This window comes from Hemiscyllium ocellatum, chromosome 7, assembly GCF_020745735.1.
Source record: "Hemiscyllium ocellatum isolate sHemOce1 chromosome 7, sHemOce1.pat.X.cur, whole genome shotgun sequence".
NCBI lineage: Eukaryota > Metazoa > Chordata > Chondrichthyes > Orectolobiformes > Hemiscylliidae > Hemiscyllium > Hemiscyllium ocellatum.
Window position 1 is genome coordinate 62837290 of NC_083407.1, and position 25997 is coordinate 62863286.

Genomic DNA, 25997 nt, shown 5'->3' on the forward strand with positions numbered 1-25997 from the left:
GGCTGTGTAGATTGAGTGAGCAGAGACAAGATAGAGAAGAACGAGCATTTGAAAGAAGGTCTTGGGGATGAAGGGGATGGGGGGGGTGGGGGTGTCGGGGGCCAACCGGACAGAGGGAGATCACTCAGTAAACCGCAGGTCTGAAAGGCGCAATTCTCCTGCCACAACTTCAGAGAGGAACAATATGCTTAAGGTCTCCATTTCACTAAGGAGGTGCCTATTGAAATCCATTACGTATTACAGCTGAGGGTAAGGATAACATGACCAATGACTGTGAAAGTGACTGTGATCATAAACCTTGAGGTAACTAGTTTTTTCTAGGCAGAATATTCGAAAAAAAACAAAATAAAATTGTGCTGATGCCAGAAACAATGTTTAAACAAATAAAGAAAACTAAATGGACCACCTGGTATCAACCTAGACTCTAGAAATTACAATGACAAACATAGCCCGATTCACCCTGCAAAGTCTTCCTCACCAACAGTTGGGGGTTTGTACTAAAAGTGGGAGAGGTGCACTACAGACTAGTAAAGTAACTGACTGCGATAGCCATATTCTCAGAATCATATTTTACAGATAGTGACACACATAAAACCTTTAGCATCACTTGGTGTGTCCTGTCCCAACAACAGGTCAAACCCAGAAGAGTGGAACACCCACAGTGGAACACAGTTGGGAAGGAGTTTCCCTTGGAAACCTCAACATTGTCTCCAACCCAAGAAATTCTCATGGCAAATATAGATGAAGAAACCTCCTGCTGCTTACCACCTACTAACCACAAACCTCACCCCCCAACCTACTGTTGAATCGATACTCCTCCATATTAAAACACACTTTGAGGAAGCACTGACAGTGGCAAGAACACGGAACATATTTTGGATGGGGGACTTTAATGGTCATTGTTATATGTGACTAAGTAACACCACTACTGACCAAACTGGCAGAATGCTGAAGGGCATAGCTTGTAGACTGTGTTGGTGATGGTGGTGAGGGAACGAACACAAGAAAAAAATTGATTTGATCTTATCCTCACCAATCTACCTTTCACAGCTGCATCCATACTTGGCATTATTGTAAGGGTTGACCTATCTCACTTTCCATGTGAAGATGAAGTCCTGTCTTCATGCTGAGGACACACTCCATCATGCTATGTAGTACTATGAGTATGCAAAATTGGATGGACTTTGAACTGATCTAACTACTCAAAACTGGGCATCCATGAGAAGGGTCATCAGTGGCAAAAGAATGTAGCAAAAGTGAGGATTGCAGATGCTGGAAATCAGAATCTAGATTAGAGTGGTGCAAGAAAAGCACAGCAGGTCAGGCAGCATCTGAGGAGCAGGAAAATCAACGTTTTGGGCAAAAGCCCTTCATCAGGAATGAAGGCAGGGAGCCTTTGGGGTGGAGAAATAAATGCCCCAGTGTTTGGTCACAATCCATACCCCTATAGATCACTATATCCCATACTCTACAAATATCTTCACAGCAGGTGATCAACCCTGATTCAATAAAGAGTGCAGGAGGGAATTCCTGCAGCAGCACTAGATGAACCTAAAAGTTAGTTTTCAACCCAGTGATGCTATAACACAGGACTACTTGCATGTGGAACAGTGAAAGCAATGTGCGCTAAATAGAACTAAGCAATTCCACACCAATGGATCAGTTCTAAACTTTGCAGTCTAGCGACATAGCAATGAATGAAAGTGGACAATTGAACATCTCATTGGAGGAGGAGGATCAACAAATATGCCTAACCTCAATAATGGGGAAGTCCAGCACGTTAGTGCATAATACAAGTCTGAAGTATTTGTATCCATCTTTAGCCATTTGAGCCACGTGGATGATTCATTTTGTCCTTCTCCTGACATCCCCAACATCATAGATGCCAGTCTTTGAGCAGTGTGATTCACTCCACATGATATCAAAACATGGCAGAAGGAACTGGATACTGCAAAGGCAACCGACAACATTCTGGCAATAGCACTAAGGACTTGTGCATCAAACTAGCCACAACATGAGCCAAACTGTTTCAGTACAGCTAGAACACTAGTGTCTGTCTGACAATGTGGAAAGTTGCCCAGGTATGACCTGTTCACAAAAGGCAGATCAATTACTGCCCTGTCAGTCAAGTCTCAATCACCAATGAAGTAATGGCTTCAAGTTAAGTCAATGCCTAATTTACTCCCACTGGTCCTCATGATTTCAGAATAATTCAGAATACTTTGCCTTGTCAGTGACAGAGGTCAAAAATCACACAAATCTTTCACTTGGCCTACTTTTCAAACTTACCATGATTCACTTCTTGCCACTGAAAGTACAGTATGGTTTGCAGTTGGATTATGACAAATGGTTTAAGGGTGTTAGAGCTGTCAGCTTAAGCTTTCCATTTATTCACCCGCAACCTTTAGTAAGAGAGGCAAGCTTGGATTTGAAAATGGTTCACATAACCTTTGCATCTAGTACAGATGGTCCCAACATTACTCCGTGAAATATAAAACCAATCTTTTATGTTGAAATGGTGTCGTAAATCAGATTGACTTGGTGTTTAAAAATTTAAGTTTGTTTGCTTGATGTAGATTTAAAAATTGTGCTTTGATACAGCATCTTTTAAGTTTATACAACATCTTAAGGAACTTCACCTGGAACAAATTTCATGATCCATTGATGTTGTTATGTCAGCAAAAGCAGCAGCCATTTTGACTGTTGGATTACCAGCTAATCTGTTTTTGATGTTAATATATATTGAGCCAATGTTGTCCAGCATGCAAAAACAATTCAAACAGCTAGTTTACTCCATTATGAGGATATTATGTTAAATAGGCTGCTAAACTGTACATGCAATGTACATTTATATTTGGGCCGAGTGGCTGGAGTGGCAGGGGGCTGGGAACGAGCAGCAGGTCAGCAAGTGGAGGGATTGAGGGGGAAGACAAATGATAGGACCTGTAATTTAGAAAGAAGGGACAGGCAGAGACAGGTAAATGAACACAATGGTACTAATGGGCTGAAGTGTGTTTACTTCAACACAAGGAGTTTTATAGGTAAGGCAGATGAGTTTAGAATCTCAATCAATACATGGGACTATGATGTTGTGATCATATAGAAACTTGGCTAAGACAGGACTGGCTGCTCAACATTCCAAGGTTTCATTGTTTTAGACGGGATAGACAGGAAGGTAAAAGAGATGGAGGAGATGCATTATGAATCAGGGATAATGTTACATCTGCACTCACAGAGGGTATACTGGAGGGCTCACCCACTGAGGCAATAATGGGTAGATCTCAAAAATAAGATGGGTGCAATCACTCTGATAGGATTGTACTGTAGGGCCCCCAACAGCCACTGAGACATCGAGGAACAAATTTGTGCACAGATTACGGAAAGGCGCATTAAAAACTGAGTTATCATAGTGGGTGACTTCAACTTCCCCAATATTGACTGAGACTCCCTTAGAACATGAGGCTTAAGCAGGGCAGAATTTATTAAATACATTCAAGAGGGTTTCTTGAAACAGTATGTGGATGGTTCAACTAGAAGAGGGGCCATAGTGGACCTTATACTGGCTAATGAGCATGGCCAGGTGACTGACCTTTCAGTAGGACAGCATTTTGGAAACAGAGATCACAACTCCTTAATTTTTAAGTTGGCTATGAAAAGGGTAAGTCAGGACCTTGTGGCAAGGTACTAAATTGGGGAAGGGCAAATTACATCAGTGTTAGGCAGGAACTAAGAAGTGTTCATTGGTAGGAGTTGTTATTAGCAAGCCCACATTTGACATGAGAGAATTGGTTAAAGACTCGCTGATGAGAGTACTGGACCAGCATGTTCCAGTGAGGAGAAACGACAGGGACACAAGGAAGGGACCCTTGGATAATGAAGAAGGTTATGAATTTAGTCAAAAGGCAAAATAATTATATATAAGGTTGAGGAAGCTAAAATCAGATAGGGCCTGTGAGGAATATAAAAAAAGCAGAAGAGAACTCAAGCAGGAATTAGGAGATTAAGAAAGGACCATGAAAAGACCTTGGCAAGTAGGATTAAAGAGAATCCCAAGGCATTTTATAGATATGTTAAGAACAGGAGGATAACAAGGAAGAAAGGTAGGATTATGCAAGGATAAAGAAGGGAACTTGTGCTTGGAGGCAGAGGACGTGAGTGAGATCCTAAATGAGTACTTTGCATCAGTATTCATCCAGAAGAAGGATGTGGAGGATTGTGAGGTTTGTATGGAGCAAATTCTGGGCATTGTAAGATCAAGAAAGAAGACGTGTTAGTCTCTTGAAGAACATTAAGATGGATAAGTCCTTGGCGCCTGATGGTTTCTACTCCAGGTTATTGAGAGAGGCAAGAGAGAAGATTGCTGGGGCTTTGACCAATATCTTTGCATCCTCATTAGCCAGTGGAGAGGTCCCAGAGGACTGGCAAGTAACTAATGTTGTTCCTCTATTCAAGAAGGGAAATAGGGATAATCCAGGAAACTGTAGACCAGTTAGTCTAAAACCAGTTCCTCCACATCATAGAACAAGCAGGTGTTCCAATACCACATAGTATGCATATTGCGATATTGATGTGTCAGAGTCAAAGTACCTTTATAAAGGATGATGATTCAAGCACCATATTCTGATAATGAAAATTATTGTCCTACCTCAAAGCAGGTGGAGAGGTAGTGAAGAGATTCAATTGGGCAGGACAGTACCTGGTGCTGAGCCTGCTGTCTCCCACCTTTCCACTTCTGGTTTAATTAGGTTTGGCATGGAAAGTCATGTGGCAGCCTTCCTACTCTACTGCCAAATCATTTTGCATGAGATGTGGCTATTACTGGATGGGCCAGCATGTATTACCCATCCTTAATTAGAAGAATGGTAAATTTTAGGATACATTTTAGCTTGCTTAAAACTGATACAACTGATATGTTAAACAAAATGGAGTCGGAGCAGGGTGTGGTTAGCTTGGACATGGCAAAGTGTAAACAAAGAAAATAAAGAAACAAAGACGAGTGCACATGACCAAAGGCTTGTCCCAAAATGTCCTAGCAGTAACTGAACTGCACACAAAACTGCAGGAAATGCCTCTTTTTTAAAAAAAAGGTATAAAAAGCCTTGGTTTGTGTAAGCACACAGTAGAGCACTTGCAGGACTGCCTTGTGTATAAGCTCACACTCGGGATTGCTGGGCTCCCCCACCATGTGGTGAGAAGCAATCAATAAAGGATCTTTAATACTTTAATTTTTTCTTGTTCTCTCACTTTTAGTAGGAAAGCCAAGCGAGCTTTAACATTTTGGGGGCTCATCTGGGATCCCGTGTGGAAACTGCTCCTCAAAGAAGTAACTGTGGTGAACCCAGGACTCAGCAGGAATAAAGAGTGCACAACCAAATCCCTTGTGTTCGGGCTCCAGTAAGTTACTCCTGGGGACACTTTGGCCCCTCGCTCGAGGTTGATCTGGTTCCCCACTGGGATCCATGAGAGAACAGGGTGAAGGAAGGATTGGACTTAAGGTAGGAAAAGGTTTTGGTGTTAATTTACAGGAATATGGTGGCACCGTAGGAATTTGTTGTGGGCGGATGACTTGTTCAGAAAATCGGGTCAGAGACAGAGATTTCTTGAGGGTTGGTTGTGGGCGGATAACTAACCTAGCCAAAGATAGAAGTCTCAATATAGGATTACACAAGGAGGACAAAAGAATTAGGAAAAACTAAAAACTAACCTGGTCGGAGGACATTCACTGAAACAGGCTCTGGTTGACACTTGAGGCTATGTAAATTCTTTATTGGGATTTACGAGTAAATTCATCTTACATTTTAAAAGATGGGCCAACGACTAGACAAGAGTGACGGGGATTCCCCAGTACAGTACATGTATGAACAGAATTTGGAAAAGGGAAAAGGGAAAAGACAATGGAGTATTGAGAGCACAGTTGACTAAATATCTGGGCACTGATAATTGGCCAGAAGGGGGTACCTGGAATGTAGTTGCAATCAAAGAGGCTGAAAGGAAAATATGGGATAAAAAGGCAATTGATAAACAGAAGGGATTCATTAGGGAATGAAAACAGGAGGCCAAGAGAAGGCAGGATGAAATGAAAATTAAGAGTTGGCAAGATCATGCATGTAAAAGAGGGATTGGGTTATGTATGTCAACAGGGGAGTTAAAGAAATGGGAAGTTTTGAATTGGCATGGCTGTACATCTCTATGACTCTATAAAAGGAATTAAAACCAGATCCAAAACCTTAGAGCGCTCTCCAATTGGCTGTAACTCAAAAGGATAAGGGTAAAGGCTTAAAATGTCCAGTGAACTTGTCGGGTACGGCTGTATTGTTTTTAAATTCTGATGATGAGGATCCTGTTAAGGATGGATCCTGGGGAAATCCAATATCTCCCGGGGAAATAGATGGGTGGATGAGTTCTCCCGGCAGGGAGCGCAAGGACAACACCTCTGTATTAGCACAGCACCCTTATCACAACTTTACAACACTGCAGCCCTGCCCAATAATGAGAAGGTAAAGAGCTTACAGGGGGACGCCCCTCCAGTCGAAAAACGTGTGTGGCAATGTGCAGGGTGTACCATTGACAGCGCAACAGGTCTTTGGCTAACCCCGAATGGTAAAGTCTGTGTACCTGATCCCTTCCTCTCGACCCTGCTTAATTATGATCACTTGTTAACTCATGCAGGTAAGGGGGGAATGGTAAAATTATGTAACGCAACCTGGTGCCACCCGAAAATGAATAAGGAAACTGGTGAAATTGTGGTGTCTTGCCGCATATGTGCCTAGCACAACCCAGGAAAATCGGAGCCAGGTCCAGGAAGGAAAATGTCGCTTCCGCAAAAGCCTTTTCAATGTATTCAGCTTGATTTCATGGAACTACCATGTGTGCACTGTTAGAAATATTGCTTGGTTATTATTGATGTTTTTAGCTGGTGGATTGAAGTACAGCCCACCACGAACGAGCCTGCAGAAACCACCATTATGATCCTGCTACGGATCATTCCTGTCATTCCGAGATTCAGTCTTCCTGGAATCATCTGTTCTGATAATGGCCCCCATTTTGTGGCAAAGATAAATAAGGAACTATGTGAGCATTTTAATATCAGATAGTAGTTCCACTGTGTACAGCACCCACAGCAGCAGGTGTAGTGGAAAGGGCTAACAGGGTCCTAAAAAATTAAGTTAGCAAAACTGGCTGACGAGACTGGTCTAACCTGGTTAAAGGTCTTACCCCTAGCCCTTTTTGAAATTAAGGCTACCCCGCACTCTACGACTAAACTGACTCCAGCAGAATTGATGTACAGCAGGCCTCTAAGGACTCTCTTGGAAGCCAGACGGAATCCAGAGATCACTTTTAATTTATATGCAATGAATGAGGAACTAACAACATGTGCTCAAGCTCTAACAAAATCTCTTTTAGCTCTACATTCCCAGGTTTAGGAGGCCCAGAAGGGTAATGATGGATTAGAACAAGTGCCGCCCTCCCAAAAGGAGACCTGGTCCCAATAAGGAACTGGAGACAGAAGAAGTTAGAGCCACAGTGGAAAGGACGATTCCAAGTTTTGCTCATTTCTCCCACTGCTGTGAAGGTCGAAGGGCTGTCCAACTGGATTCATCTATCAGATTTCACGAGAGCCGTGGGTACGGTTCCACTATCGCAGACGACTAGGAGAGTTATGACTACCAAGGACTGATTTTAATCATGCTTGTCAGGCTCCTTGTATCTTTTCTAAGATTTTCTATTGTGGATCTGTGGGATAATTTATTCTGGCACACCCATCTTAAAATTCACAGGACAGGAAAGCCACTATGTTATCCCCTACCACTTTCAACCACCTCAATGTTAGTTGCTACCTCCGTTTGGTCAGTAACCAGGGGCCAGCTCTGCATCCTCCTTAAAGTCTCCAACAGTATCAGAGACAAGTGTCAGGAGGGTGTGTGGAAGACCACCCTGGTAGGGAAAACTCCGTGTTGGAGTCTGACATCTTCAGAGACACCTGGGAAAGTGGATAACCTAACTTGTCATAGGGGAACTGAGGTCTATAGGGAGTTAGTGCATATGCCAAGATCCCGAGTGAAGTGGAGAAACCTACAAACAGGCATCCCAACCCCACTTGTCAATGCCACTATGACAATGGCACTAGTTACCCGATGTGCCATGATGGAAAGGGATGGACGTGTGGAACGGTAATTGTACCCCACAACATCTCTTGTGTGCTGAAGCACTGCCTCCAACACTGTTATGACTTAAATAGTGAATATCATTGTTCCTGTACCAAGTCCCAGTGCATAGACCTCACTCGAGGCACTCAGATAGTGATGGTGATGGAAATGGGACTCATGTCCAGGTCGGAAACTGGTCTTTCCTTATTAAAAATCATGATCCCAATGAGCAATGGTCATGTACAGATGCTTGGTTCGAGGTGGGTTATTCTGGGCGAAATTGCCTTGAAATTCCACTTGTTACCAAATGGCCGGTAGATATATGTTCATTTTCAATGGTATCTATGCTACCACTGTTAGGAAGCACTCCACCCGATTTGCCACTCGTTCTGTCAGACCAGTAACCATTCCCTGTCCTTATAATATCAAAATCCCTCATAGACTTTCGTCCCGATCTGTCTCCAAGGAATTCTGTGAGTAGACGGATCCTAAGACCCTTGGATCCTCCATGGGATATGGTTTCCTAGGGCCCTCAGTCTTGGTGGGTCAGCAGGATTGTTGGCTGCCAAGAAATGAAACTTTCTAATCTGTGGCGTCATCATCCGAGGAAATGCCACCACCAAGGCCCTCGATAGTATGAATAAGGAACTCAGGGAATCGCGACTCTTTGCCTTACAGAACTGTTATGCCCTACATTACCTGTTGGCTAAGGAGGATGGCATATGTAAGGTGATTAGTAACATGTGCATTACTAATATCACTGACTCCTATTACAATGTAACCTGAGAGATAGAGACCATAAAAACCTACATTGAAGGAATGCAGGAGGGCGCCTCTGTGGGATGGTGGCCTTTTAATTTACTGGGCAATTTCTGGGGCATGATCAGTCATTATGCCTCTATTATTCTGTTGTTTGTAGGGGTTATACTTCTGCTTAAATGTTTGCGTTTTATTATTTCCAGCTGATGACCTTTTTGAAATGTGATAATGGAATAATCAAAGGGGGAATGTAAGAATGGTAAATTTTAGGAAACATTTTAGCTTGCTTAAAACTGATATAACTGGTATGTTAAACAAAACGGTGTCAGGGCAGAGTGTGGTTAGCTTGGACATGGCCAAGTGTAAACAAAGAAAATAAAGAAACTACTGTGAACAGCAAGATAATGAGTGCACATGACCAAAGGTTTGTCCCAACGTGTCCCAGCAGTAACTGAATTGGGGGCAGTTGCACATGAAACTGCAGGAAATGCCTCTTCTTTAAAAAAAGGTATAAAAAGCCTTGGTTTGCGTAAGCACATGGGAGAGCACTTGCAACACTACCTAGTGTGTAAGCACACACTCGGGATTACGGGGCTCCCCCACCACGTGGTGAGAAGCAATCAATAAAAGCTCTTTCATACTTGAATTTTTTCTTGTTCTCTCGTTTTTAGTAGGAAAGCCAAGCGAGCTTTAATTACCCTGGACAAGGTAGTGATGAACTGCCTTCTTGAACCACTGATGTCCTTGAGTGTAGGACATGGTGGTGTTGGGGAAGCAGTTCCAGGACCTTGACATAGCAATAGCGAAGGAATGGTGATACAATTCAAAGCCAGGACTGTCTGGGGCTTGGAGGGAAGGTGGGGGTGATGTTTCCAAGTATCTGCTGCTCTTGTCCTTCTTGGCAGTAGAAGTCATAAATTTGGAAGACGCTGTTGAAGGGGATTTGATGAATTGTGACAGTGCATTTTGAAGATGGTACACAATGTTATGACTTTGAGATCAGTAATGAGGGAGTGAATGTTGAAGATGATGGATGGGGTGGGAATCAAGTGGGCTGCTTTGTCTTGTTTTAAATGGCAGCAAGATCCTTGAGCGTTGCTGCTGCTGCACTCATCAAGGCGTCCATCACATTCCTTCCATGCCTTGTAAATGGTGGACAGGTATTTGGAAATAGGAGGTGAGTTAATTGCCACAGAATTTCTAGTCTCTGACCTGCTTTTGCAGGCACAACATTTATATGGCTGATCAATTCTGGTTCTGCTCAATAGTGATATCCAGAATTCTGGCAGTTGGGGATGCAGATACAGTAATGCCATTGCAGAGTCGAGATTAGAATGGTGCTGGAAAAGCACAGCAGTTCAGGCAGCATCCGAGGAGCAGTAAAATCAACGTTTCAGACAAAAACCCTTCATCAGGAATACAGGCAGAGAGCCTGAAGATAAATGAGCCAGAGAGATAAATGAGAGGAAAGTGGGGGTGGGGAGAAAGTAGCATAGAGTACAATAGGTGAGTGGGGGAGGGGATGAAGGTGTTAGGTCAGGGGAGAGGGGGTGTGGAGTGGATAGGTGGAAAAGAAGCTAGGCAGGTAGGACAAGTATTGGGGACAGTGCTGAGCTGGAAGTTTGGAACTGAGGTGAGATGTGGGAAGGGGAAATGAGGAAACTGTTGAAGTTCCAAACATCTGCAGTCATTGTTTTTACCTAGTAATGCCATTGCATGCCCAGTACAATGGTCAGCTTCCCTTCTGTTAGTGATTATCATTGTTTGGCACTTGTGTGGTGTGAATGTTACTCCTGGACCAACATGGATGTTGTCCAGGGCATGCTGCATGTAGTATCTGAGGCATCAGCCTAATGAAACCCATAATGCCCAGAGGGGTAAGGCGTGTATTGTTCTTCGGCACCCAGTAGCTGATCAATAAACCTGTCATCTGGAATACACTGTGACTACATGTATGCCCTTACCTCTGACCCTCCTCCCTATCACTCTCCTATCAATTCTATTCCACTCTCACTCACATTTGGCCAAGATCTCTCAGAGATTCTAAAAGCTGCATTGCAAGCAACTTCCAACTGTGTCCCTGTGATGTGGACATCTGTGTAGACCCAATGGCCAATCAGCACCATCAGCTTTTGGGATTTCCATATTAAGGATCAGAGATTTCAGGGAATAGTTGCTGTGGTCACTAAAGTGATTCTTAATATGCTGGCCTTCACCAAAGGAAGCAATGTAGAGCTCTTGCTGGCTGTCCATCTGGCAGGCACAATTCCAGACACCTTGATTAAATATCACCCTGAATAATTTACAGTAGCACCTCGACTTACGAACTTAATCCGTTCCGTGACCCAGTTCACAAACCGAAAAGTTCGCGAACTGAATCAATTTTTCCCATTGTTCGGATAGTGTAAGAATGCTTGGACGGCTGTCACAGTGCACGCGCCAAAGACGAACTGAATGAGATCACGCGGGGCTCGAGTGTTTTTGCGTCCAACAAGCGCGTAGCAAAGCAGAACAATGAAACCACATGGTCGCACACGGGCTTTTTGCATTTGTCCCTTCATTCGTACCTTGAATTTCGTACGTACGTTGAAGCAAAATTTTACGTACAATCCTGTTCGTAAACTGATTTGTTCGTGAACAGGGTCGTTCGTATGTCGAGGCGCTACTGTACTTCCTTTTTGTCTATTATACAGAAAACATTTTTAATTTTATCTTAAAGAATTTGATGAAGTTCAGATGCTTCCACTGATGTAAACTGCAATACCTCAAAGTACCAAGGAAAAACCAATAGTCAATCCTTCATTGATTTAATGGAGCCAATTCATCTAAGCTACTTCAAATCCAAAAATCAGTAAATAAGCCAGATTTCCATCCAGAACAAACTATAACTTGCTTTTTGGACAAAGCTGGACAAGAAAGCTGGAGCTTAAAAGAATCTCAGAATAAGGCACAGAAGCTAGACCACAAAAGCATGTGTGGTGTAAAATGGACAGTGGCAATGTGACTGCGTGATGTAAAACAGAAAGTAATGGTCAATGGTTATTTTCAGGCTAGCGAAGGGTATGTAGTGGATTTCCCCAGCGGTTGACACTAAGACAATTGTTCTTCCTGTATGTTAACAATCTGGATCTTGGCGTGCATTGGGACAATTTCCAAGTTTGCAGATGACACTGAGCTTGGAAGAATTGTAAGGGCGGCATGGTGGCACAGTGGTTAGCACTGCTGTCTCACAGCGCCTGAGACCCGGGTTCAATTCCCGACTCAGGCGACTGACTGTGTGGAGTTTGCATGTTCTCCCCGTGTCTGCGTGGGTTTCCTTCGGGTGCTCCGGTTTCCTCCCACAGTCCAAAGATGTGTGGGTCAGGTGAATTGGCTATGCTAAATTTCCCATAGTGTTAGGTAAGGGGTAAATATAGGGGTATGGGTGGGTTGCGCTTCGGCGGGTCGGTGTGGACTTGTTGGGCCGTAGGGCCTGTTTCCACACTGTAAGTAATCTAATCTAAATTGAGAGGAGAACTGTGTGGAACTCTAAAATGATATTGCCAAGTTGGTGGAGTGGGCAGATCGGTGGCAGATGAGCTGCAATACAGAAAAGTTGAGGTAATGCACAATCTAAATCTAACCACAAGGGATAAACTCAGATTTCTCCAGTTTCTTCATTTCCCCTCCCCCCATCTTGTCTCAGTCCCAACCCTCGAACTCAGCACCACCTTCCTAACCTGCAATTTTCTTCCTGACCTCTCCGCTCCCACCCCCACTCCGGCCTATCACCCTCACCTTAACCTCCTTCCACCTATCGCATTTCCAACCCTCCCCCAAGTCCCTCCTCCCTACTTTTTATCTTAGCCTGCTTGGCACACTTTCCTCATTCCTGAAGAAGGGCTCATGCCCGAAACGTTGATTCTCCTGCTCCTTGGATGCTGCCTGACCTGCTGCCTGCTGTGCTTTTCCAGCAACACATTTTCAGCTCTGATCTCCAACATCTGCAGTCCTCACTTTCTCCCACAATCTAAATTAGACAACCTAAGACAACCTAAAGAAAGACAACCTAAGTTAGAGCCACAATTTGAAAGGGGGTACAGGAGCAAAGGGACCTGTGTGAATATATGCAGAGATCATTGAAGGTAGTGGGGGAGAGAGCAGTAAATAAAACATACCGTGTTGTCACCTTTATTAATCGGGGCATGGAGTACAAGAACAAGGAGGTGATATCGACCTTGCATAAGACACTTATTAGACCTCAGCAAGGGTATTGTGTACAGTTGTGGGTGCCAGATTACAGGAAAGATACAAATGCAGAGGAAAGAGTAAAGAAGCAATTTATTAGAATGAATCCAAGTATGAGAAACTTCAGCTACGAGGATCAACTGAAAAGGGTGGCACTGTTCTTCCTGAAGAGAAGGCAGCTGAAAGGTGATCTGATTGAGGTTTTCAAAATCATGTGTGGTCTGAGCAGAGTAGATGATGGGAAGCTATTTCTGCTTGTGAAAGAAACAAGAACAAAATGGCAAAGACTTGAAGTGATGTTCAAACAAAGCAAGAGTGGTGATAGGAAAAACCTGTCTCACAAGTGCGTTATAAGAGCATGGAATGCACTGTCTGGAAATGTGGTGCATTTGAGGCTTCAAGAGGTACTGTCTTTTGGATAGCAATGCTGTATAGAGATATGGGAAAAACTCAGAAGATTGGAAGTAAATAGTACAGCAGGTGTAAGCAAGATGAGCTGAATGGTCTCCTTCTGGGAATGAAATAATTCTGTGAAATAATTCTGTGTAAAGCAGTTATCGTATATGTAGAAGCATGCCTGATTATGATATTTTAATAAGGTTTAAGCACTTACAATGCAGTAATGTTGCATTCAAGTATTTTATAGAGATAGTGCTGGACATGGCACAAAAGGGGTTCCTGCAGATCATGAATTACCTGTGTACGAAGCAAAGGTGGTTTACTAAAGTTTATACTGCCTATTTGCTGTAACAGCACTATACATTTCAAAACTAACAAAATATTAGAATGCTAACCTAGTTACTGAATATGGACACAAAGGATTAAAATCAGCACTGGGTGCAAATTATAGTTGAGCCATACGAACGCATTAATTCAGAGCAGATTTGATTGTAAACTCAACTCTACACTCCTTCCCAGCCCTGATAACCATGGACTCCATTCTGTGATGGGAGGAAGAAGGTCCAGTGGTTGTCATGGTTTATGTAGTTGCCAACAACTTAGGTAGAATGAGGCTGATGAGTTAGGTGCTAAACTAGAAAGCTGGACTTCAAAAGTTATAACCTCTGGATTATTACATGAGCTGTGGGCAAACTGGGTTTTCATACATAAAATTATCAGGTTGAATGTGTAGCTCAAAGACAGGTATAAGAAAAAATGGGTTCCAGTTCATTGGCCACTGGCACCAGTATTAGGGAAAACAGTGGTTGTCCCACTGGGACAGTCTGTACCCGAATAAGACTGGATTACCATTCTTGTCCAAACAGCAAATTGGGTTTACCTACAGCACGTGGACCGTAGGATGAGGAGTAATATTTTCCCTCAGAAAGTTTTACAACTTTGGAATTCCCTGCCTTAGAAGGTATTGAAGGTGATGTAATCAAATATTTTTAAGATAGAGATGATTGGATTTTTGACAAGCAAGAGAATCAATGATTATCAAGGGTAGATGAGATTATGGAATTTGAAATACAAACAGATCAGCCATGAACTTACTGAATGGCAAAGCAGGCTCAAGCAGTCAAATAATCTACTTCTGCTCCTACTTTATACGTTGGCATGTCTGTATATCCATTTGGCATGAAGGGTGTTCTTATCTGGGTGTGTCCTACACACACTGCACTAGATTACTCTTGTCTTTTGTCCAGACACACTCTAGTGCCCGCCATGCCAAGAGCTAGGGTCCATACTGGGATGGAGAGTGATGTACGAAACAGTAGCATTTAACATAACATTGAACAAGTAACACTTTACTGATAGCAAAACATATTATACTTCACTGAACTGGATTAAATTATAAGTTATATTTACAAATGTAGGCTTTTGAAGAGCCTGCCCTCTTTACTATATAAAGGGATAGCTTCTTCTGCATTTGGCTGCACTTCAGCCAATGTGACTGATCCGTTTGTTTCAGGTTGGTGCAATTTAGATGACAATCTTGTGGGGCTGTAAGTTCGCTAGGCCAAACTAGCCAGCAAGAGGTCTAGAATTTGTCATACTTTCAAGAAAAAGCAATCTGGCTGCCTGCTTCTCTCACATGATTTTTTTTTTGGTCCCAATGATCCTGGAGAGAAACAATCTACTACATACATTCTATGTCTTGCATGATTAGTTGGAACCACAATATGTCTGTTGTATAATTATTACAAGAAATTTCAATTTAGTACTACTTTACTTTTGTTTCGGATTGTTTGGTTCTCATGTTAGGATCCTACTTTATCCTTAAAACACATTGAGGAGGCATTTGGATGCTATTTTCTGCCTGGTGAAACTGGGGTAATCCAGTGCCAACTAAATGGACAATTAAAATAGGCATTATCACTTTAGCTCAGTGTTTATCATGCAGTGATATCAAAACCCAAGAGTTTCCTGAATATTCCTAAACAATTCTGTGCAATTTTCAGATGACTTGAAAATTGAACTAATGTCCTCAATTTTTCAAGGTGCATTCTTACATTTAATGAAAAATAATAATGTGTCCACTAAATAATGTTTTGCTTCGTTTTCTATTTAACAACACAGAGCAGAAGAGATAATTGGGGTTCCAAAGAACTGCAAAATGTTTTCTCGGATTCCTTATCCAAACAAGGCTGAAATCCATTGCTCCAACTTGACTATGTACAACCTGAAATAGGTAAAGGTCTGCTAAGAAAAACAAGTGACATGGAAAGGATGATTTAAAAATATTATCAAAGAACAATTGAGGAGTACTGAAATGTCAGTAAGAGGGTGAACTATACAATCAAGGCAGCACTGGTTTATTCACAATTGGTGCAGAGTTAACTGATCTCAGTGAAGGCAGTGCAATGGGGCTATGGTTAGTTTCAGTTACCCTTGATTAGGGAGAGGTAATCAGCCATGGTTCCCAGGCTATTCTGAAACCCTTCCAGAACTGTGTGCACGAGGTTGTCATATGGATTTTCCTCAATACATGTTGAATGAAATCTGGACATTTAGCAGTATGTAGTCCTATACTTGAAAACAATCGAGCAGTTAAATATGGATGAAGAAAAGTACAAGATCAAGTGTTGTTGTGATGGCTGCCACTTATAGCCAAATAAATCTGCAGTGACTTGCCTCCTGCTCCTGTCTCTCCCTCAACACATGCTCCAACCCTGAAAATCCCACATCTCCTTCATTTACCTTTGTTCTAAGATCTCTCAATTACTCTGATCACTTGACATTGTGTCTGCAATACCATCAGTTGCCAATGAGGTTCCAGTGAGGTCGTGGCAAGAGTAGCTACCAAACTCTGGTCTCAGTGGGTGAAATCTCCCCCACATGTTTCAATGGTGGGGAAGGCCTAACAAGTGGCTGTTTAAACGCCTAAAGGATACTTGATACAATTGAGGCCTCCCCCGGGGAATGGAGGAGGAGTTCTCTATTGCTTCTCCAACTAGTGGGCAACTCTCTATCAGCCTGACAAAATCCCAATGCCTTTAACACTACATTCTTCTATTAGTTCTCTCCTATAATACTCTCAACGTAGCAAAAATAGGACCACATTATAAACAACATTTCCAAGTCTGATTGCAATAATTACACACATAATACATGCCAACTGTTGAACTTGTTTGTTGTAATGCACAGATCCAGCATACAATACTGTGCTACAACTGGCAGATGTTACTCCTCCCTGTCCAGTCTTGGGAGGTATTTTATACAAATGTCTTCAAGTTTGTTTCTGTGCATTTTCTAACTTTCAATGTAGCTTTGATGTCAGAGTTTAAGTACCATAATACAATGTCTTTTGCATTACTGTAACTGTCATTTATGGTTATACAGAGTAATGAATCCTTAAAAAGATTTTAAATTATGCAGTCTTTCATCGATTTAATAGGTTTTGGGGGTAACAACATTTCATCAAATATATAAAATGGACAGTAGCAGTTTGGCCATTTGTTATATCAAAATGTAATATTGCAAACTTGTTATCTTTGACAGGTGAGTTAGATCATGGACATCTATCAAGTAAATTGAGAGGAAATCTTACTGTGAAATGAAGTGGTTGAATCCTGCGCACCATTTTTCTGGATGGAGTAAAGTAGGTGGAGGGTTTCTGAAAAGCAGAAACAAAATGAGAAGACAAATAATTTAAAAATTGTTTAGGATTAGATCTATTCCTTTATCCATAATTAACTGCTCAATTGGTTTCAAGTATCGAACTGCATACTGCTAAACATCCAATTTTCATTCAACAAATAATGGTGCAAGTCCATGTGAAATGAAAAAGCACTGAAAATCACAATGCCCAACAATTCTACATTTTTAAAGCGCTGTAATGGTGAAATGTATTAAACAAAAATGTTCAATGTATTTTGTAACATATTAGCAAACTCCAAATTTTAGTATCATGGTTATCATAAAATAAAAATTGCTGGAGAATCTCAGTAAGTCTGGCAGCATCTGTGGAGTGAAAGCAGAGTTAACATTTTGGGCCCAGTACCCTTCAAATCTGCTTAGTTTCTTCAGCATTTTCTAATTTTGCTTCAGACTTCAAGCATCTGGAGTTCTTTGTTTTATTACCTCAGTTATCATGTCAGAAATGTAAAACTAATGATCAATGCGTCTGATAAAATATTCAAATAAACCTCAATGCCACTTGACATTGCCAAAAGACATTATGGAAAATCACCATCATTATTACAGTAATATTTTAAACAGAATGCACAACTTTTAGCATCACATTTTCAAAAAGGCATTGATACATAGTATAACTCAAGCTAGAATGCACTCAATAATTAAAGCTAGTTCAAAGTTGAATGTTAAGACAACTCAGATTGAATTGATTTTCATTGCAGTTAAAAGAAAAGGTGAGCGTGGCTAATATACTAACAGTGTATGAAGAATGAATCACATAGATGTAATCAGGAATTTTAAATTATGATTAAATGGTGAAGAAATGCAAAATGTACTCTTAAATGAAGCAGGGGAAATATTTGCCATTATTATGTGAAATAAGCTGCTATCAAAATAAGTCAATGTTTAATTCCCTTAATACCAATCTAGATTAATACCTTGTGAAAAATGGAACAGGCAATTATCATGATAAGTGACTAATAAAATACTCAGGGTCATGATGGATTTTATGCTTCTAGGCCCATGGAAACATCAGCTGTGGAAAAAAAAAGTGTTAAGGGTCAAATAACATAAATCATAGCTTGAAAGTAACATCCTTCAGCTCCAATAAATTACCTTAAGGGATCAGACAGAAATTTCACAGACTGTCATTTACCTGGGGTTCTCTACCTTCCTTAAAATATTACAGTGTACATTTTCTAGTTCTAGCATCTGATGTATTGGGTTGGATTGCTTGAGGACACCAGTAAATGAGCCTGCTCAATTTTCTGTTCAATAATTTCAACTGAAGGAAATTTGGGTGGACTCCTTTATGGATGAGTAATCCTTCTAAAACATGTGTTGTGAGCAAATAGTCTAATACAACCAAGCATAGGAAGAAGAAAGTCTATCAGTAAATGTTAGAAAGAACAAACTGTTGTATGCATTGTACATGATTTTCTGGAATGAATGCGGTCAATGATCAGATCTGATTTCAGACTTTTGTTCTTCATCTGTCAACAATGACTATCGGTGAATTATCCGATCCTAAGTAAATTTCTTTCACTGGATATCAACTTAAAAGAGAAAGCTAAAAAATTGTGACTAGCAAAGCAGTTCAAATAATGTGTCAGTTGTATAAGTCTTTATTTTCAGAGAATCAGCTCCTATTTGGTGGGATTCCTCCTCATCAAGCTGATATTGCTTAAATTACCAGACTCTGAAATTTCTGTTGGGGTCACCAGTTCCAATTTCACTGGAAATAAAGGTGCCTCCATTTATATTGCCAACAATACTGAAATTTCCAAGCCATGACATTAAGCAAGTAAATGTAAGACTAAATACTTAGTTCAATTAATAGTTTGCATTAGTAACTAAATATAAATTTTACATAAAAGGGCATCAAGTAAAGTCACATTGTCCCAGAAGACTGCTCCCTTATTAAAACAAGACAACTAGTGGTGGTTTAACCTGAGTGTCATCATACCTCAGGCAAGGATGGAGGTTGAGAAGATGGGCCTTTCATGTAACCTCAGACAGTGCAGTTGAACACTCCTTGTTGGCATTACTCTGCATCATTCACTAGTCGAACAACCAACTGAGCTAACTGACCCGTATAGATGGCTATATTAATGCAGAAATTTAATATTATAATATCAAAACTATTTTGAATATTTATGTATATGAATATGTATATTTAATAAATACTTTTATTCCCATACATCTCAACAATTGTGAAAGGGGAGCTGAGGGATATAACAGAACAAGTTAATAAAAACAAAAAAAAGCATTATAAAATCTCCTGAGATTTTGCGAATTTATGCAACTTACATTTAATAATGTAAAACACCCAAAAGATGCTGAATGAGAGTGATATCAACAAAGACATTGAGCTACAAAAGGGGACATTCAAAGCTGCCCAAAAGTCTGATCAAAGAGATAGATTGAAGGAACATTCATATATGATGACTGCAAAATTGAATTTTGTTTTGCTGGCAGCTAAAATAGCAGGTTTATTTTTACCAGGTTACAATGCATCCACAGTAGTGTTGAAATCTATAGAAATCTCTCAACTGTGGAAACATTTATAAATTAAGAAAATGGATGGTAGTCTTTGAATTACAGTCTGTAAGTGAGACAGGCTTATTCTGAATATAAACAATCTAGAGTGTGGAAGTGACAGTACCAGTTGTGCATATATTATGAACCATCACAAAATAAAGTCATCTGAAAAACAGGTTAAGAAAGCTTCAGGAGTGTATTTGGAAACAGCATAGATTCCTATTCTACTAGAAGAATTTAGATTCATCTAGGAGATGAATCAGAAATTTAATAAACCACAATAGGAAGAATTACAAAGGATAAAAAAAATCACAATGCACTCCTTGTTACATAATACACGACAGGATCACAGAATAGGTATTTCTTACTTATGAATATTTCTGCAAACACACAAACATTCTTCGACCAAAATTTGACCAGAAAAGATATAGAGACCTGTCAGTGATTTGGTGAAATGGAAATTCTTACTCAGACCTCCAGAAAGTAATTCAGTGGTTATTGAAAAATGACACAGGATACAGGAGGTGCCCTACTAGTGGAGGAAATTTTAACTTGCCTAATCCATGGACTCTGGGTCTATCTGAATGGAAGCTTGTGCTTGCAATCAGACTGTAACCCACCTTAGAATGGCCTGACTACACACACAGTTACAGACTTACTGAAAGTTGGTGTTGGCAAAGAGATTTTTCACTCAACTCAAAATCAACTCACTTTTGAAGTTAATTTTCATTCAATGTATCAGTGGAAGAGATGTTAAGGACCTGTTTGTAATGGTCCAGAGGCACTGCAGAGGTGAACACCATTAGGTGCACACAGAACAGAAGATTGGACCTCCACAGTTTTAAGAAGTATATATGAGGCTCTAAACACAATTAACAGCACAGAGGTCGAATGAGTGGACAGTGTCAAGTTCCTAGGAGTGGTCATCCACAACTCGCTTTCTTGGACTCTTCATGTGGATGCACTGGTTACAAAGGCCCAACAATGTCTCTTCTTCCTCAGGCAGCTGCGGAAATTTAGCATGATCGCGAATACCTTTGCCAACCTTTATAGGTGCACCACTGACAGCATTCCAACTGGATGAATCACTACATGGTATGGCAACTGTACCACTCAAGATCAGAGACGGTTACAGAGAGTGTTGAACTCGGCCCGGACAATCACAAATACCAACCACCCATCTATAGAATCCATCTACCAGGCCCGCTGTCAAGGAAAGGCTGCCAGCATTCTCAAAGATCCATTCCACCCTGGCAATGCTTTTCTACAACCTCGACCATGGGGGAGAAGGTACAGAAAGCTGAACACATGCACCAACCGGTTTCGTAACAGTTTCTACCCTACTGTTGTTAGAATACTGAATGGACTCACAAACTCTTAACATTTGCCTGTACCCCTGTTTTAGTTTTTGCCGCTGTTTACCTATTATTTTCTTATCTATGCTACTTAACTGTGTGATCTGCCTGTATTACTCGCAAGACAAGGCTTTTTACTGTGCCTCAGTACATGAGACAATAAATTCAATTCAATTCAAGTCTAAACATTGTCTTCAAATTAAGCATGATTAGGGACATACTTGGAATGAGGCATAATGATATAATTCAGTCCCCATTTTAAAGTCATACATCTAATCATTATATCAATGTAAAATTAGATTTCATCCTATTTATTGTGCAATTAAAACATACTAGATTAGACTTACAGTGTGGAAACAGGCCCTTCGGCCCAACAAGTCCACACCGACCCGCCGAAGCGAAACCCACCCATACCCCTACATTACCCCTTACCTAACACTATGGGCAATTTAGCATGGCCAATTCACCTGACCCGCACATCTTTGGACTGTGGGAGGAAACCGGAGCACCCGGAGGAAACCCACGCAGACACGGGGAGAACGTGCAAACTCCACACAGTCAGTCGCCTGAGTCGGGAATTGAACCCGGGTCTTCAGGCGCTGTGAGGCAGCAGTGCTAACCACTGTGCCACCGTGCCGCCCACTTTCTTACACTACAAAGTGTAAGATTGAGAAAGAGTTGCTTGAAAGGTTCGTGTTTATTTAAAATTTAAGGTTGAGAAGTTAGAAGATAGAGATCTACCATGCTGCCAGTAGGCAGGATCCAAGTACAAAATGATATATTTTGATGGACACTTCCCTATATAAATGTGGACACTGAAATTGCATTGGAAAATGTTCTCAGGAACTATGTAAAGAAACAAGATTGTTAGTATGTTTTTAAAGAATCTCCTGCAGATTTGCATGACATTTTAAAGAGATCCAGCATTAAAGATTTCAGTTTGCTTAGACAAAAATGTTTAATGTAATTAAAAAGAAAAATGCTGCAGATGCTGGAAATCTGAATTCAACATAGAACATTATGGAGATACTCCATCTTCTCCCTTTACAGGCAGTGCTTGTAAACAAAGATGACATACTTCCACTTGGATTTAATGGGTTCTGAAATAGCATACAAATCCAAAACAAATCTGTAGAGTCTGCAGTGGGGCAGATGGAGCTTGAAGAGTTTGCTCTTGTGCTGTTTGAGACCTCCTCAACCAGGGCTCAGTCGTCAATCCGAACATCTTTGAACACCTCCCACAGCATGTTACATGTCACAAGCTCAGCAACACTCCAGCCTTCAACAAAGTCCACTAGCCTAAGAACAACATGGCTGCTTGAGCAGATGGTATCCCTGCTGAGACATTGAAGTGCAGAGACAAAGAGCTCCTGCTGCAGTGACATGCCCTTGTCTGCCTTCTCTGGAAGGAGGAGAGCATCCCAGGAAAGCTCCAAGATACCACAATCGCATTTTCAAAAAAGGGAACACATCCAACTGTGGTAATTACAGAGGAATGTCCCTGCTGTTGACCATTGGAGAAGACATCTCCAAGATCCTCCTCAACCAGGGCTGAGGAACTCCGCCTGGAGTCGCAGTGTGACTTTTGGCCATGGAGGGGCACAACAGGCATGGTTGGGTGATTGAAGAAATATTTATTTGCTTTTGGAGGTGAGTTATTTCCCTTTTAAGAACAAAAAATCAAGAACTTGAAGATACTCTGAATGTTATCAAAATATTGTTTGAGAAGACATTCCATAAAAGAATTGACAGCAAGTACTGGAAGTTAAATACTCATCAATGTGAATCTTTCATTGTGTTTCTACAGAATCAACTGTAATCAGGAATACTTTCTAAAAGTAGAAGAGCATGAAAATTTATGGTTCTTCCTGTACAGATGTAAGTTGCAAATGGTGTTCAAGGCAATGACATTGGGATAGTGGCAACTGTGAAATATGTCCATCAGAATCCTTTGTTACAAAGTATGTTTTCTGCTATTACATTGACTTCCCCATGGAGGTTGCTAAAATAGATTATTGCTAAGATCACACTTCTCCACAAATGTCGATCATGCAGTCTTGGGCTTATTCCTTTGGAACCAAGAAGCTAACTAATCTTTTGCCAGATTACAGGTTCAATTCAAACATCAGTAAAATTGTTCTCCTCAAGATCCTGCAAAAGCAGCAGCTTCAAGCATGGCCAACAATCACATTTCACAGACACAAAATGGTGGCTCATGTTCTACAGCTGTTGCATTTAACATGCCACCTCACCATGCCCATGTCTCATACTACACCAAAAAGAAAAATGGCATGTCCTCAAACATCCAAATTTGTGCTACAAATATTTCCTCACCAACTTCCTTGCTCTGAATTTACAGTTTTCACTGTGTTGTGATATGTCCAAAGGTCAGGATGTCAGAAGATGCTCCAAGGAAGCATTAACTGTTTTCTCCCCATAGATGTTGCCAGACCTGCTGAGTTTCTCCACAATTGCTGTTTATGTTTCAAATTTCCAGCATTCAGAGTTCTTTGTTTTATTATAGTCAGTTTGCCAGCATATCTTTAAGAGAGATATTTTTGAAACATCCCTTGATAAAAGAATGTCACCCGAGGATATAACAATTTCAGACTCCATTTTATTTGGGTCACTTGAAGCAAAATATGCTAATGGAAATATGGTATTCATTTAATTGAAAAGCTTAATTTTAACCCAGCACCCATTGTTGTGAATGTAGTATTTGTGAATATTATTGAGCTGAAATAAACATCAGTTAGGTATTTCAATATCATGATATCAACATCCAAGTTATGTTACAAGGGCTAACAAGCATTGAGTCATTAGGTATAAATACCATGCAGGAGACACAATGCATGTCATACTGTACATTGAAACAAATTGACAATTTCTCATTTTTAATATGGAAGTTTACTAACAAACTTAATTCTGCTACATCCACCAAGAAACATTAAGTTGTAATAATCAACTGAAATAGCCACTACAGTAATAGTATTTGCATGTTTCTAAAAATGCACTATTTTACTAAGTGGATTATATAATGACTTGTATATTGCCTAATCTGAATCAAATATCACAGCTGATCAAAATGAAATAGATTCACTTTATACAAGACCAATAATGTGGCTTATCAAACAGCATTGGTCCAACATGTGAAGCTAATTAATGTACTGTAATAAATTTATGCAAGAGACAAAATTATTTTAACTCTCCATTTTCTATGTGCCCATTTTAATTCCTCTTCACATCATAAATCATGACAAATATTATACCCTGGAAAGAGTTTATCAAGGGCACAAAAGATATTTTTGTTTCAGCAGATCTCAGTTGAACAGATTGGATCATAAAATCCTGCCACTTTGTTACTAATGATGTGAATAATTTGCTTAAACATCAAACACCTGTTTCAGTATACAGGTCTTGGCATGTTTAAAGAGAAACAGATCTTCCCTTTCTTTAACCATTTATTAGGCGAGTATAATTATTTAAAAGAACGGATTCCAAAATGATACTAACTTAATATTTTTCTGGCTTTTTTTTTAGATTTAATTAACTATAATTATAACATGTCTGCTCAGAATAGATGTTTTGGAAAAACATGAAAAATTCATGAATGTGCTGAACCATACTCATTCTGTTATAGTATGAGATACATTTTAAGGAAAATCAATTCAGGTTGATTATACTTGTGATATTGTCCTCCCTTCTTGAAATCACTGACTCTTTCTCTGATTGAAGTCATGTGGGGAATTGTACATCACCTAAGGGGCTAATATCTTACAATGAAGGATATCACAGCAAAGTCAGATTTTTGCTGACTATAAATCAAGAACTGCAATTTGGAATGATTTCCAAACTTTAACACTGTACATGAGGTGAGCTAGAGTCCAATCTAGGATCTTCCTTGTTTCTACAATTCACTAGTAAATATTACCATTACATCATGAAAGGGCCCAGCATGTTATTTTCAGAGTATGAAAAGATTCATATAAACCACAATCAAGTAATTGATAGGACATAATTCTGGCATTGATAAGAAAGAGAATAGAATTGCCGTTATTGTCACATGCAATTTAATGAGTGCAGTGAAAAGTTTGTAATGTTACCTCTCGGTGCCACCTTAGGTACAAAGTACCTAGGTACAGACACTTTAAATGTTGTTACAGAGTAAAAAGAAAGGTTAGCAGGGAAACAGAATTTAAAAAGTCCAGAATGATAATAAAAGTGACCATAATGTACTTCAAGCTCCAGTCCCTCTCCAACAGGCGTCCGCACTTATCAGCCCCAGAACACGAGGCCACGCCACCTCCACATGCCAGCCTCTGTCCAGGACTCATTCAGCTGCTGTTCACAGAATCAGCCAGTGACTCAGACCCCGCGCTCCACTGCCACTCCATGAATTGGCCTGTGCTTACTCTGCCACATGTCTCAGTCCACAAGCTTTGCTCCCACCCAGGCTCCAGCTGCGACCCATCTCCCTTAACTCCTCTCTCCAGGTAGGGCTGGGCAGTCAAAAGTTGGAAGGTGGGGGGGAAGAATAAAAGCTACAAGGAGGGCAGATGCCAGTCTAGTATGAAGTATCTAGTAAAGAAAGCGATCTTAGACACTTCACGCGAGAAGTATATTTGAAAACCCTTGTACAAATGTAAATAAAGAAATGTTACAGTACGTAAGGAGTCAAAGAACATGACTTACTAATGATGATCAAGCAGTCTCTGGAATAGTGTGTGCGCAAACCCCAAAGCCTGAGATACTCCAGACTGGAGTCTCAATATGCAGATCATAGCATTGACTTAACGCACAAGATAATTCATGGTGGCACCTTGGGACAAAAATATCTAAAGTCAGGATTTGAAGTTAAAACAGAGTCCAAAGAACACAGTAAAAAAGAGAA

General features: G+C 40.6%; 1 protein-coding gene across 1 annotated transcript in view; it reads right to left on the reverse strand.

Annotated features, from left to right (window-relative positions):
- Window positions 1-25997, reverse strand: part of myo3b (myosin IIIB) — a 568489-nt gene that overhangs the window by 394607 nt on the left and 147885 nt on the right. The window contains exon 8 of the mRNA XM_060827913.1: window positions 17125-17190. Within this exon, the coding sequence (XP_060683896.1) occupies window positions 17125-17190 (66 nt within the window). The remainder of the gene's footprint in view (window positions 1-17124; window positions 17191-25997) is intronic.